Raw genomic sequence first — 13,005 nt, forward strand, 5'->3', positions numbered from 1 at the left:
TCTCTTTATTTTTTAGGATTAAAAATTTTAGACTCCAGAAAGTCCTGAGAGAATTTTCTAGTATAGAAGACTCCCTAGCTCTTGAAGACTGAATCACCTATAGATATAAACATTCTTCTAAGACTTCAATTTCAAGAGCATCACGCACTCTAATTCCATACATCAAACGTATACATTCAACTTAAAGGATCAAGTAATAGAGATTGAACCACATCCGCATTAAATCTACATAAACACGTTTATTTAGAAAGCTCATGTGAACACTCATTTTCTTTATTTTGTAGACTTATCGAAGAATTTCATTTTACAACCTCAAGAGAAAATTTATAGTATTACCTACCTCCACTAATCATTGACACAAAAGTATCATTTAAGAGTTAGAGGGGTCCATGAAATAAATAAGTAATAAATTAATATCAATTAATGATGTGTCAAATAATGAACGAGAGTGCCACTAGATAGATTTTTTTTCCCGACTTTAAACAAAAACTTACAAATTCCAATATATTAGCTCTTTTAACTTAGTAACCTTGTTAAGTAAGCCAAGACCCCTCAATGGATGGGTACAAATAATTGAGCTCTGTATTTTAGGCTTTTTAAAGTTTCAAGAAAGCAATGAAAAGAAAGAAAGAAAGAAAGCAAAGCAAAGTATGAAAAAGATAGAAAAGAAAAGAAGACTCTTTTTCTTTCTTTAAATTAAAATTTCCTACATTGTTGCTCTGCTTCTCTCTCTGATACTGATCTAACTCTCTCTCAACCTCAGTCTTGAACTTGAATAGTTTTTTTCTCATCTGATCTCAACCTTTCAAGACAATCTGCTGTTGCTAATTAGACTCTAAGGTAAGTAACTTTCATTCTCTCTTCTATTAATCTTACTTTCTTATCTATTCTTTTTTTCAAGGCTGAATCCTCTTCATCTTAAATTTTTGTGGGATATATATACCATTACTATGGTTTTAGTCATAAATAGGCAGATTTTTTGGAAATTTTTTTTATGCATCACATACTACATTCATTATCATTGCTCTGTATTTTATCTAATTGTCCCATCATAATTGCCACATGGTATATTCTTCTTCTATATTTTTTAAAAACATGTTTGATTTATTTTGTATATAATTAGGGTGTGAAACACGATTATGGTTCGATTACTGTCTCTAATTAGAAATTTTCTTAGAGAAACTTTTATAATTTATATTATTTTTTTTTTATAATCATTTGATTCCTTAAGATGGTGATCATTTTCTCAACATTTTTTATATTTACCGGTAACAAATTCTTAATCAAATTATTAAAAAGAATAAATTTTTAAAAGTTATTATTCTTTTAATTTAGAAAATTTGTTATAAAATTTTGAAAACAAAATCATAAGGTAATTGAGGGTAGTTTAGGATGCATAAAAAAAGTCTAAAGGGAAATGGTCAGAAATAGTACGGTAATATTTTCACTTTACAAAACTAGTACATTTTTTTGGAAACTCGTAAAAATAATTTTTTCAGTCCATCTCGACGAGATCGACCACGAGATTTTAGTTAAAAAATCAACTTTTTCCAACTTATTGATTGTTTGGAGCATTCTCAATATATCTTGCCAGATTATATTCCAAGATTATGTGCATCTCGATGCTAATCCTAGACAAAATAACACTGAGATTTTATACATATGAGCTTTCTCGGTGAAATACCGAACATAGTTAACACCAAAATTCATATATTTGAGCTTTCAGTGGAATCTCGAATAGGATTAACAACGAAATTCTATATATATCCCAAATCTTACCTAATTTTTTGAAAAGTTTGATATTTCCCAAAATTTAAAAATGTTGAATCAATTTTTTTCTTTTAAAAAAACCTATTTTGATAATTGGAAAACCCATTTGGAATTTGGAAAATTCATACAATTGTGAAAAAATAAATTATGCTAAATTTTTTTTAAAGATTACGTAATAAATTGATATAATATTTAGTAAACAAAATCGAAAATTGAAAATAATATAACATTTGATATGAGATTCAGAAAGATTACATAAAAGAATTAGCAAATCTCACCATGTCATCAGGTTAGAAAAAGTTGATTGTCACTTCAAATGATACTTTTTTGTAACTATATCAAATTGAAAGAAATAATACTTTTTTTCAATCTCAGAAATTGAAAGCTTTTATGTAACTAAAACATGCAAGCACCGTAAATATCAGTCATTGTCACTTCAAATGGCATTCACATGAAGAGCTAGGTATTCAAAGATGGATAAATCCACCAAAGTTGGAAAAAAACCACTACATAAACCAATTTTCAATTTCCATTTTCTAAATTATATTTAATTTACAATTAAATTAAATATAATACAAAATTCAATTTCTCACATTGAATTTGTTAAATTGAAATTGATTTAATTTAAATAATTAATTAAATAAATAATAATTTAATATCAAATATTAATTTAATTAATCACATATTTCACACATGGATCCTATTTAGGTAATTAATATTTAAAACAATATTTAAATATCGTCCCAACAAATGAAGATTATATAATTGAAAATTTTCAAAGGTGGCTGATAGTACAAGACCCTGACTGGCATTTTATCTTTTGGAATCTTTATTTTTTGAAAAGATAAGATTACAATAAGATTTGTCGGTGGGACAGGACCCCAATTGACCTTATCTCATCATAATGGGAAAAGTAGTAATAAAGCAATAAAGCACAAAGCAATAAAGCAATAAAGGTAGATAGATGGGATATGTCTGCATTATCTTCAAGCACGCTGGATAAGATCTTCAGTTATAGCTATTGATGATGTCGCCCAGTTTCTCCTGAATGGCCTTGATTGGAACGACTATTGAATATATCTACGTATCAAATCTTTTGAGATTATGATCCAGGGTCTTACTCCTTCCTCTACCCCACCTACTTTGATTGTCCAACATAATCCTTATGAGTTAATGGGATATTATAGTTATTTCTCTCACAGTGAACTGTTTGAGCTTTCCAATCTTCAGATAACCGCTCTGGCCGGTGACTTTTTAATCCACTTCAGAAACATACTATCTCCATCATCTCTGCCTCAAATGTAGGTTCTTTTGAATGGCGATAATAATTGCATGTTGATTACACGCTTTTGTACAAAAGTGATTTAAATAACGTACATAATTTTAAATTTAAATAAACATTTGAGTCATCATTTCTTAGACTAATTTGGCTGAGTCTAAGAATGGGTCGTTGATGTCATAATCGGTGAAGGGATCATAATCATCTTCATCATCTTCAACTTCATTATTTACTGATGCAGAAGAATTTGCATCTTCTTGAGTTTCGTCATGGTCTGATAACTGCCTGACGACTGTATTGAGAACTGAAGTAAAATCAGCGTGTGATCCTGCTCCAGCGAGAGAACTTATGATTAAATTTTTTGCCAAAGTAAATTGTTCATCTTTTTGACGAGATATTTCTTGTAGATAAACATTGACTTTGAACCAATCTTTTAGCTTTGACGTTTCTAGGTGAGAGTAGTCAAACTTTTCCCACCATTTGATCCTTAGTACTTTGCTTAAAGTTTTAAAATTGCCATATGATCCTAGTTAGAAATTTCAACAAAAGATCTACGGAATTTGAAAATAAAATGCAAATCTAAACGTCTTTGAAAGGGGAGACACGTAGATGCTATTTTGAAAAATGTGGTAAGATCTTTGGACTTCTACTGGGAAGATTTCTTCTGATAGTCTGAAATAGTTCTGCTATGTTTGAAACCAATTTGGAAAATGCATTTTGTAAGCTTGCTTACAAAGTGTCACAAACCAAGAATTGTTGTATGCTTGAAACCAGAAAATGTTATACAATGCTCGCATGTAGTCACGATATGTATATGTTTGAGGTTTGAAGGGTTTTGAGAATTTCTTTGCTACAAACATCCCTTGATTCTAGTAGGATGGAGTTTGCACTTTGAATATTCTCAATTTTGAGTATACGTTTTTTGAACACAATCTCCCTAGAACTTTTGAATGCAATTTACTATTGTGAAAATCTCTTTTTTTTACTGTGGAATAGTTCTTTTGAGCATCATTCCAAACTCCAGAATAATAACGGACTATTATTTCTCTTCCGTTAATTCCTTGCTTGAGAATGTCACCATAACCAATGTCAGATGCATCGATTTTCACAATTAGATAAGCTTTTTCAATTGGATAAGAATGGATGAAAAAACTTAATTGAGAATATTCAAAGTGTTAACTCCATCCTACTGGAATCAAGGGATGTTTGTAGCAAAGAAATCTCAAAACTCTTTAAACCTCAAACATATACATACAATGACTACATGCGAGCATGGTATAATATTTTATGGTTTCAAGCATACAACCATTCTTGGTTTGTGACATTTTGTAAGCAAGCTTACAAAATGCATTTTCCAAATTGGTTTCAAACATGGTGGAACTATTTCGAACTATCAAAAGAAATCTTCCTAGTAGAAGTCCAAAGGTCTTACCATCTTTTTCAAATTTGCATTATATTTTCAAATTTCGTGGATCTTTTGTTGAAATTTTCAACTAGGACCATATGGAAATTTTAAAGCCTTAAGCAAAGCACTAAGGATCAAGTGGTTGGAAAAGTTTGACTACTCTCACCTAGAAGTGTCAAACCTAAAAGATTGGTTCAAAGTCAATGTTCATCTACAAGATCTATCTCGTCAAGAAGATGAACAATTTACTTTGGCAAAAAATTCAATCATGAGTTCTCTCATTGGAGCAGGATCACATGATGAATTTACTTCAGTTCTCAATACAGTCGTTAGGTAGTTATCAGATCATGACGAAACTTAAGAAGATGCAAATTCTTCTGCATCAGTAAATAATGAAGTCGAAGATGACGAAGATGATTATGATCCCTTCGCCGATTACGACATCAACGACCCGTTCTTAGACTCATAGCCAAATTAGTCTAAGAAATGGTGACTCAAATATTTATTTAAATTTAAAATTATGTAAATTATTTAAATCGCTTTTGTACAAAGGTGTGTAATCAGTCTGCAATTATTATTGTCGTTCAAAAAACCTACATTTGAGGCAGAGAAGATGGAGATAGTATATTTCTGAAGTGGATTAACCACCCACCGACCACAGCGGTTAACTGAAGATTGGAAAGCTCGGACAGTTTATTGTGAGAGAAATGACTATAATATCTCATTAACTCATAAGGATAACGTTGGGCAACCAAAGTAGGCGGGGTAACCGAAGGAGTAAGACCCTAGATCGTAGTCTCAAAAGAGTTGATACGGTAGATATATTCAATAATCGTTCCAATCAAGGCCATTCAGGAGAAACTGGGTGACATTATCAATAGCTATCAACTGATGATCTTATCAAGCATACTTGAAGATAATGGACACATATCTCATCTATCTACCTTTATTGCTTTATTGCTTTATACTTTATTACTTTATTATTACTTTTCCCATTATGATGAGATAAGGTCAAGTGAGGGTTCTGTCCCATCTACAAATCTTATCGTAATCTTATCTTTTTTAAAAAAGAAAGATTCCAAAAGATAAAATGCCAGTCAGGGGTCTTGTCCTTTCAGCCACCTTTGGAATTTTTCAATTATGCAATCTTTATTTGGTGGGACACGTGTTGAAATCTTATCGAAATTGCTAGTAGGCAGAGACCTAATAACAATTCTATAAGTAGCACTCGATCTCGACCCAAAATGGTATCAGAGCCTTCAAGCTCAGCTTTTCATAAAAAAAAAAAAAAAAACTCAAAATGGTATCAGAGCCAAAATAGTATCGAAAGGAATTAAGGACTTTCTGCAAACAATACGGCGTTGAACAAGATCTACCGCCTTCAAAAGTAATTTTATTTTTTTTAACTAAGTCTTGGTTGTCGATCTCGGGCGAAATAAATCGAGAAAAACTATTCTAGCGAATTTTAAAAAAGAGTGTTAGTTTTGTAATGTGAAAACTTAAAAAAGTTATTTCAGACAACTTTTTTTTTGAATCGATAACAATTTAGCTCCTAAATTTTATAAAAAAGTATAATTTAAATTAAAATACTATATTGGTCAGTGTACTCAAAACAAAATACGTATGGAATGAAATTTCAGTGTACATTGTATCGGAATGAATTGTAAGTACATAAGTAATATTAAAATATAGCTAAATATTATGTAACCTCAAAATATTGTGGCTGATTGGCCTCTTTACCATAAAAAGGGAGAACTTAGTCCAAATTAAAAAGTTATCTGCGGTAACGAAGAGATAAAAAAAACCATTTGAAAAAGAAAGGCATAATAATAAACAAGAGTGAACAGGCTGGCCAATATTTAAAAAGAAAACAAAGAAAAATGAATTTCCAAACTTTCTCAATTGTTGCTTATTAGTTCAATGACTAAGTTGATTTTAGTAACTATTTTATTTTTTGTTTTTTTTTTCCTTATTTTTTTTAGATTGAGCCTATTTTCTTATATTTTCATATAATGGTATACATCTTTCTTGAGTATAAGAGTTGAATTCTTAGCCAAACTCCAATAACAAAACAAATTTTTAAAAACTATAACTCTGTTTGATAATTATTTTATTTTTTATTTTTGGTCTTTTGAAAAGTAAATCTATTTTCTCCTCATTCTTAATTATTCTTATAATAATTTGCATCTTTCTTAAATACAATAATTGAATTCTTAGTCAAATTTCAAAAACAAAAACAAGTTTTTAAAAGTCATTTTTTTTTCTAGTTTTTAAAATTTGGTTTGATTTTTTAAATCTAGTAATAAATAGATAACACAGAAGAAATTTGGAGTTGAAAATAGTGTGTCTAAACTTAATTTTCAAAAACAAAAAAATCAAACAACAAATAGTTACCAAACGGTATCTACTTTTTTAGTTTTCAAAATTCAGCGAGTGAAAAGCAGATAGCAAAACAAGAAATCCAAAGATGGTAAAAGTGTTTGTAGACTTAATTTAAAAAAAAAAAAAAAAAAAAAAAACTAAATAGTTACTTAAGAGGGCCTAAAGTGTTACAATTTTAAAATTATATTTAGAAATAGTTACCGATTAAAATTTATGCATCATGGATCAAATGTGTTTTTTAACCAAAACATATATGCATTACATATTAGTTGATAAAAACAACGTAGTTGCAATTTGTGAATTAAACTTAAAGAAAAGCTTTGCTTTGCAGCTTGAAATTAAAGAGGTTGGCACAGATCAAAATGGCACAACAAACAACTAACGTGAGATTGAAGCTTTTAATAGACACAGAAAAAAGAAGTGTTCTTTATGGTGAAGCAGACAAAGATTTCATAGATTTTCTTTTCAATCTACTTTCACTTCCACTTGGGGCTGTAATTAGGTTGTTGACTAAACAACACATGATTGGTTGCTTGGGAAACCTATACGAAAGTATAGAAACATTAAACGAGACATGTTTTATTAAACCAAGGCAAAGCAAAGAAACCCTATTGAGACCCAAAGTCTCACTCAATTGTTCCACCAAGCTTTTGCCTTATATTATTGATCAAACCTCTAGTAGTTCAATTGGTGATAATGCTCCTAATTCAAGTACTTGGAGTCATGGTTGTAGTTCATTTGGAGCTCATTCAACTACTTTGAGTGATAGTTGCAGTTTATTTGGTGCAGCTTCAAGTACTTCGAGTTTTTGTTTCAGTACTATTCCTCCTAGTTCATTCAGTCTTGGTTCTCTTAGTTCGGGATTTAGTTCTATTGGCTGTTCAAGTACTCCAATTGAAAGTGGAAGCACGAGGTGCGAAGCAAGTAGTAGCAGTGGTGGTGGTGGATTAAAAGTGGGATTTGTGAAGGGATTGGCAACTTACATTGTGATGGATGATCTAACTGTGAAGCATATTTCTGACTTCTCCATAGTTTCCCTTTTTAGAAAGTTCAATATCAAGGATGCATATACCTTGGAGGAGAAAGTTATCACTTTGAATGTTGATGAGGTAATATATATATATAATATATATGTCCACTTTTTCGATTTAGGGTTGGTTAACGTTTTAAGGAGTATTTGGTAACAACTAATTATGTTTCTAAGTTTTCATTTTCTAAAAAAAATGGAAAACTTTTGGAAATAATAATTTTGGTAACTGTTTCTAATTTATCATTTTCTGAAAAAAAAAAAATGAACTTTCTAAATGATAGAATTAAGGTTTGGTTTAGAAATTTATGCTTATTTTCTTGGTTTTCTCTCAAATTCTTTTATAAGTATGATTTTCTTAAATATGTGAGTCATTATCCTTTTCTTCTTATTTTTTTAGTTTTCAAAATTTGGTTGTTGGATTTGAAAAACATGGTTAGAAAATAGATGATAAAACCTTTTTTTTTTTTAAATAACAGAGGTCAATAGTTTGGAATTAGTGTTTGTAAGTTTAATATTTAATAATTTTCAAATATAAAATCAAATAGTTGTCGAATGATGCTAAAGTTTCTATTTTTTTCAATGCCAATTTTTTTTTTCCAAACCATGAGTAAAAGAGTTATCGTATATTCTTGATATAACAAGTGTGATTGTTTAAGCCTCCGTTTGGTAATAATTTGACTTTTAGTTTTTGTTTTTTTTAATTAAACTTATTTCATTCGCATTTCTTATAATCATTTGCATCTTTTTAAGTACGATAATTGAATTCTTAGTCGAATTCCAAAAACAAAAACAACTTTTTGAAAGTTATTTTTTTTTAGTTCTCAATTTTTTGCTTGGTTTTTTAAATCATTAGTGAAAAAATAGATAACAAAGGAAGAAATTTGAAGGTGGAAATAGTGAATAATGAATTTTTTTTATTTTTTTATTTTATTTTTATATTTTTTTTGTAGGGAGTGGAATTACTAAGGGCGGCTCTGCAGTCAAAGATGGTTCTCACAGATGTATTTCTTAGGAGAGAGCGACAAATTATTGATAATTATAATGATGATGAAAGACCATAATCACTTAAATTAGTGCATTGTGTTTTTTGATCAATTTGTTTGAACACTCCTTACTCTATGAGTCTACTCTCTCTTTCATGTAAGTTTTTTTTTTTTTTTTTTTCCTTTTTTAATAGTTGAAGGAGAACCAAACTACGTATGGAACTAAACTATAGACTTCGAAATTACTCAAATACTACTATGACAATTATTATAGTAGTTAATGTAATGTTATCTTATTATTATTGTTATCATATAATACTCATCTCAATCTTTTTTTTTATTTTTATTTTTCAATAAATTCTGCTTGATAGCCAAAGATAATGATTATCATATGTTTGAATTATAAATTTAGATTATATAGGTATATGAATAATTTGATTGGTAATTTTTTCTTTCTCCCATGAATAATGTTTTTTTTAGTTTAAAATTGTTCGTATAGAATTAATCATATAAAAATTTAGTTAGAAATTAATTGTTTAATTTAAACTATTCATAGTCGTTAGGATTTTTTTAATAGAAAAATGGGGCTTTTAAATATAAAAAAATATTTAAAAATATTCACAATTTATTTAGAACTTTCTACTATAAAGTTGATGTCTATCTTGCGGACTCCGGTAGAGAGCGACTTATGGATGAGGAGTGTCCTGAGTGTGCTGCTCGCCGCAAGGAGGGAGCCAATCCCGACGAGTCTATTTATTCGTACCTGCGGTCCATTGACAACTCACTATCAAGGTTGGATGGTCGTATATCAGGTTTAGATAGTCGTGTATCCAGTATGGTGAAAAACATGATTGACATGAAAGGGCAATTATCGACCATCCTGTCATTGTTGCAGTTTATGTGCAAGGTTTGCATCATTTTATGTCTTTATGTGTTTAGTTTTTACGTGTTCGTGAACTCACCATTTTACTTTACTAATTAAAAGGTTCCACGGTGAATGAGGAGACGACCAGATCACCCATCCCATCTCGGGATCCCGATACGACTGCAACTGCCTCTGACACTCCCATCCCCATCCCCCTCTACAGCCTGATACCACCACTTCACCTACTCCCACCCCCTGTACAGCCTGATACCACTACTGCCTTGACATCACCAATTGATGTCGAACTTATACAGGCCGACGTCCCACAAACAGAGCCCGACATGTCTGCCTTACTCACTATGCCACATACAGAGGCTGACATGTCTGGCATCCCAGAGGCCGACACTTCTGAGATTGTTACGACCACAGAAAGAGTTCCACTGGTGAGTAATTTATTGATCAGTAATCTTTGTTTATATTTTATATTTCTTGATGAGTAAAGTTTTATTATCTGTTTATGTAGGAATCTCGACGAATTAGTCGTAAGAGAAAACCTGTTGATAAATATACACCCCCAGCCCAAGTAAAGAAGAAAAGTGTAGTTAAACATCCTCTCCCAGGTGTAACTACGTCAATATCCAGATCGATCGTCAAATATAACATACCACACGATGTTCCACACAATATCCTGACAAAAATGATGGGTTGGATCTTGGACGAAACAATACAGACAACGAGGTTCGAGAGAACTCCTTTAAACCACTCGCCAAGCAATTCTTCAATGAATTGATTACACCAAATTCGTTGGTCGAGTGCGATGTAAGTGTCCTAGTCTTTACATCTTTACATGTTGGATATCTTGTACTTTTACTGACATATTAATTTTTTGTGCAGATCATAAATATTTATATTTATTTTATGAAAGGTAATTTTATACCCAGCTCGACATGTGCATGCACAAGTTCACCATCTTGTCAATTGGTGTAACGGTAAATTTTGATATTTCGTTTCTTAACTTCTCATTTCGTTAAGTTTCCTGGTCTTTACTTCTTTACTTAACTTCTCATTTTATTTGATAGAGTCACCTTAATGCTCGTGGCGAGGTATTTAAACGAATAAATAATAAGTCACTTCTGAAGGCTACCCTAGCATGGGAAGATGAAGACACGTATAAGGACTACGTCACCGGTAAATTCGATGTCAAATGGGCAGATGTGGATTTCATTTATACGGTGATGAATATCAACGACCACTGGATGGTCCTTGCAATGGACATTAACAGAGGTCACATATTTGTGTTCGATTCACTTCCGTCATACACATCAATGACAAAGTTGATGAATTGACTAGAGCTATTGACGGTTACAGTACCATCCCTACTTCACTACTATGACGTGGATCGATCGAAGCTGGACCTATCCACAGCCCATTGGAAAATCTCGCGACCTATGAACGCTGACATATAACACGGGTCGCTTAATTGTGGCATCTTTGCAATCAAACTACTGAAACACCTGATGACTGGTGTGGATCCATTCGTAATCACTCAGGAGAAGATGAGTGAGTATAGGATGCAATTAGCATGTCAACTATGGGCAAACACTCCATTTTTTTATATGTATAGAGCATGTATTTTTTATTGTATTTTTATGTATGTAAAAACATTCATTTATTTTTTATGTATGTAAAAACATTCATTGTATAATTGAACATGTATTTTTTATGAAAGTTCAAAGTTCAAAGTTAAATATCAGAATTTTATCAAAACGTGCATTTTTTTATGTATAATGGAGCTACTGCTCTTTTCATTGTATAATTGAACATGTATTTTTTATGTAGGTTCAAAGTTCAAAGTTCAATATCAGAATTTTATCAGAACATGCATAACTGAGCTTAGAACATTATATGGTTCAAGGTTCAAAGTTCAAAAATTGAGAGAGCGAGATGTTGAGAGAGAGCAAGATTGTGAGAGAGAACGAGATGTTCAGAGAAAGCGAGATTGAGAGACCGAGATGTTCAGAGAGAGCGAGATTGAGAGAGGGCAAGATTGTGAGAGAGAGCGAGATTCAGAGAGAGAAAGATCTAGAGAGTTGATGAACTGGGTAAAATTGCCTTAAAACACCCCGCGATCGTCTAGACAATAAAACAAACTCTTTACTATACGATCGTCTTGACAAATCCAAACGATCATTTAGTTTACCCGCGCTCCCAAAGTTAAACGATCATTTCGCTTTACTATACGATCGTCTAGACAAATCCAAATGATCGTTTAGTTTACCAGCGCTCCCAGAGTTAAACGATCGTTTAGCTTTATTATATGATCGTCTAGACAAATCCAAATGATCGTTTAGTTATTAGTGTACGATCATGTACCTTTACTAAGCGATGAAGCCTGAAGTACACGATCGTTTAGCACGCTCTGCATAGGTAGTAACCAAGCAAGAGAGCAAGATTCATGGAGAACGAGATTGTGAGAGAGAGCAAGATTGAGAGAGCAAGATGTTCAAAGAGAGCGAGATTGTGAGAGAGAGCGAGATGTTTAGAGAGAGCGAGATTGTGAGAGAGAGTGAGATTGAGAGAGTATTTCTTATCCATTTTTGTTACAAGTATGAAGATTGAGAGAGTATGAAGTTATTGTTTTTTGTTACAATGGAATATCAGTGTTGGTAGACAATGAAATATCATCCTCTTCCCGACTAAACTGATACGATTCCTCGTATTGTCTGTCCACAACCATATCATCATAACTTATATTTCCAAACCCCATTCGACCCTTTCGTCCTGTTTAGACTTCGACATTACAGCTATCTGAAGTCTACTAAGCTCTTCTCGAAAAAGAAGGAAGTGACATCATCATCATCTATTATGCATTATGGAGGGGCTTCAAATTCAAGATTATATTTAACTTTCAGGATAAGATCAAACTCTGAAGAACTGACTTTTGTAGCCTTGTAAATACGAGATTTAAGTTCTCATAATTCAATGTAGGGGGCACAATGATTCCTTTCAACAGTCCCCCAATATACGCACTTTCATTCTCATCTCAATCACCTCCAAATCGAATAAATAGACACTTTTCTGTCATCCTACAAAGCAAGAGAACATTTGTCATTAAGTTGTACAAGCAATTGAAGTGTACTCTCACACTCTCTCAAAATCTCGTTCTCTCAATCTCACTCTTGCTCTCTCAATCTCGCTCTCTCAAAATCTCGCTCTCTCTCGTAATCTCGCTCTCTCTCGTAATCTCGCTCTCTCTCATAATCTCGCTCTCTCTCATAATCCTGCTCTCTC

At 31.8% G+C, this 13,005-nt stretch overlaps 1 protein-coding gene across 4 annotated transcripts; it reads left to right on the top strand.

Annotated features, from left to right (window-relative positions):
- The first annotated feature begins 611 nt into the window (after positions 1–611).
- LOC120080784 (uncharacterized) lies at positions 612–11,464 on the top strand. 4 transcript variants are annotated; one of them, XR_016530848.1, is made up of 8 exons: positions 612–840; positions 7,168–7,945; positions 8,817–9,006; positions 9,528–9,756; positions 9,835–10,157; positions 10,238–10,533; positions 10,609–10,703; positions 10,794–11,464. XR_016530848.1 is itself a non-coding variant. In XM_039035411.2 (3 exons), exons 2-3 carry the CDS (start codon positions 7,199–7,201, stop codon positions 8,925–8,927), a joined length of 858 nt encoding a protein of 285 aa, XP_038891339.1. In that variant the 5' UTR covers positions 612–840; positions 7,168–7,198; the 3' UTR covers positions 8,928–9,189. The 4 variants fall into 4 exon arrangements, 1 of the variants encoding a protein (XP_038891339.1); XR_016530847.1 differs by having other exon boundaries at positions 10,609–11,464; XR_016530849.1 differs by having other exon boundaries at positions 9,662–9,756; positions 10,609–11,464.
- The last annotated feature ends 1,541 nt before the right edge of the window (positions 11,465–13,005 follow it).

This window comes from Benincasa hispida, chromosome 7 (assembly GCF_027475165.1).
Source record: "Benincasa hispida cultivar pf3 chromosome 7, pf3_genome.v1.1, whole genome shotgun sequence".
Taxonomy (NCBI): Eukaryota; Viridiplantae; Streptophyta; class Magnoliopsida; order Cucurbitales; family Cucurbitaceae; genus Benincasa; species Benincasa hispida.

What these genes read in the sequence shown, in the direction of transcription:
- LOC120080784 (XM_039035411.2), top strand. Translation starts at nt 7,199, where the DNA reads ATGGCACAACAAACAACTAACGTGAGATTGAAGCTTTTAATAGACACA. An exon ending in TCACTTTGAATGTTGATGAG is followed by an intron (nt 7,946 to 8,816) that starts GTAATATATATA and finishes TTTTTTTTGTAG; the next exon opens with GGAGTGGAATTACTAAGGGC.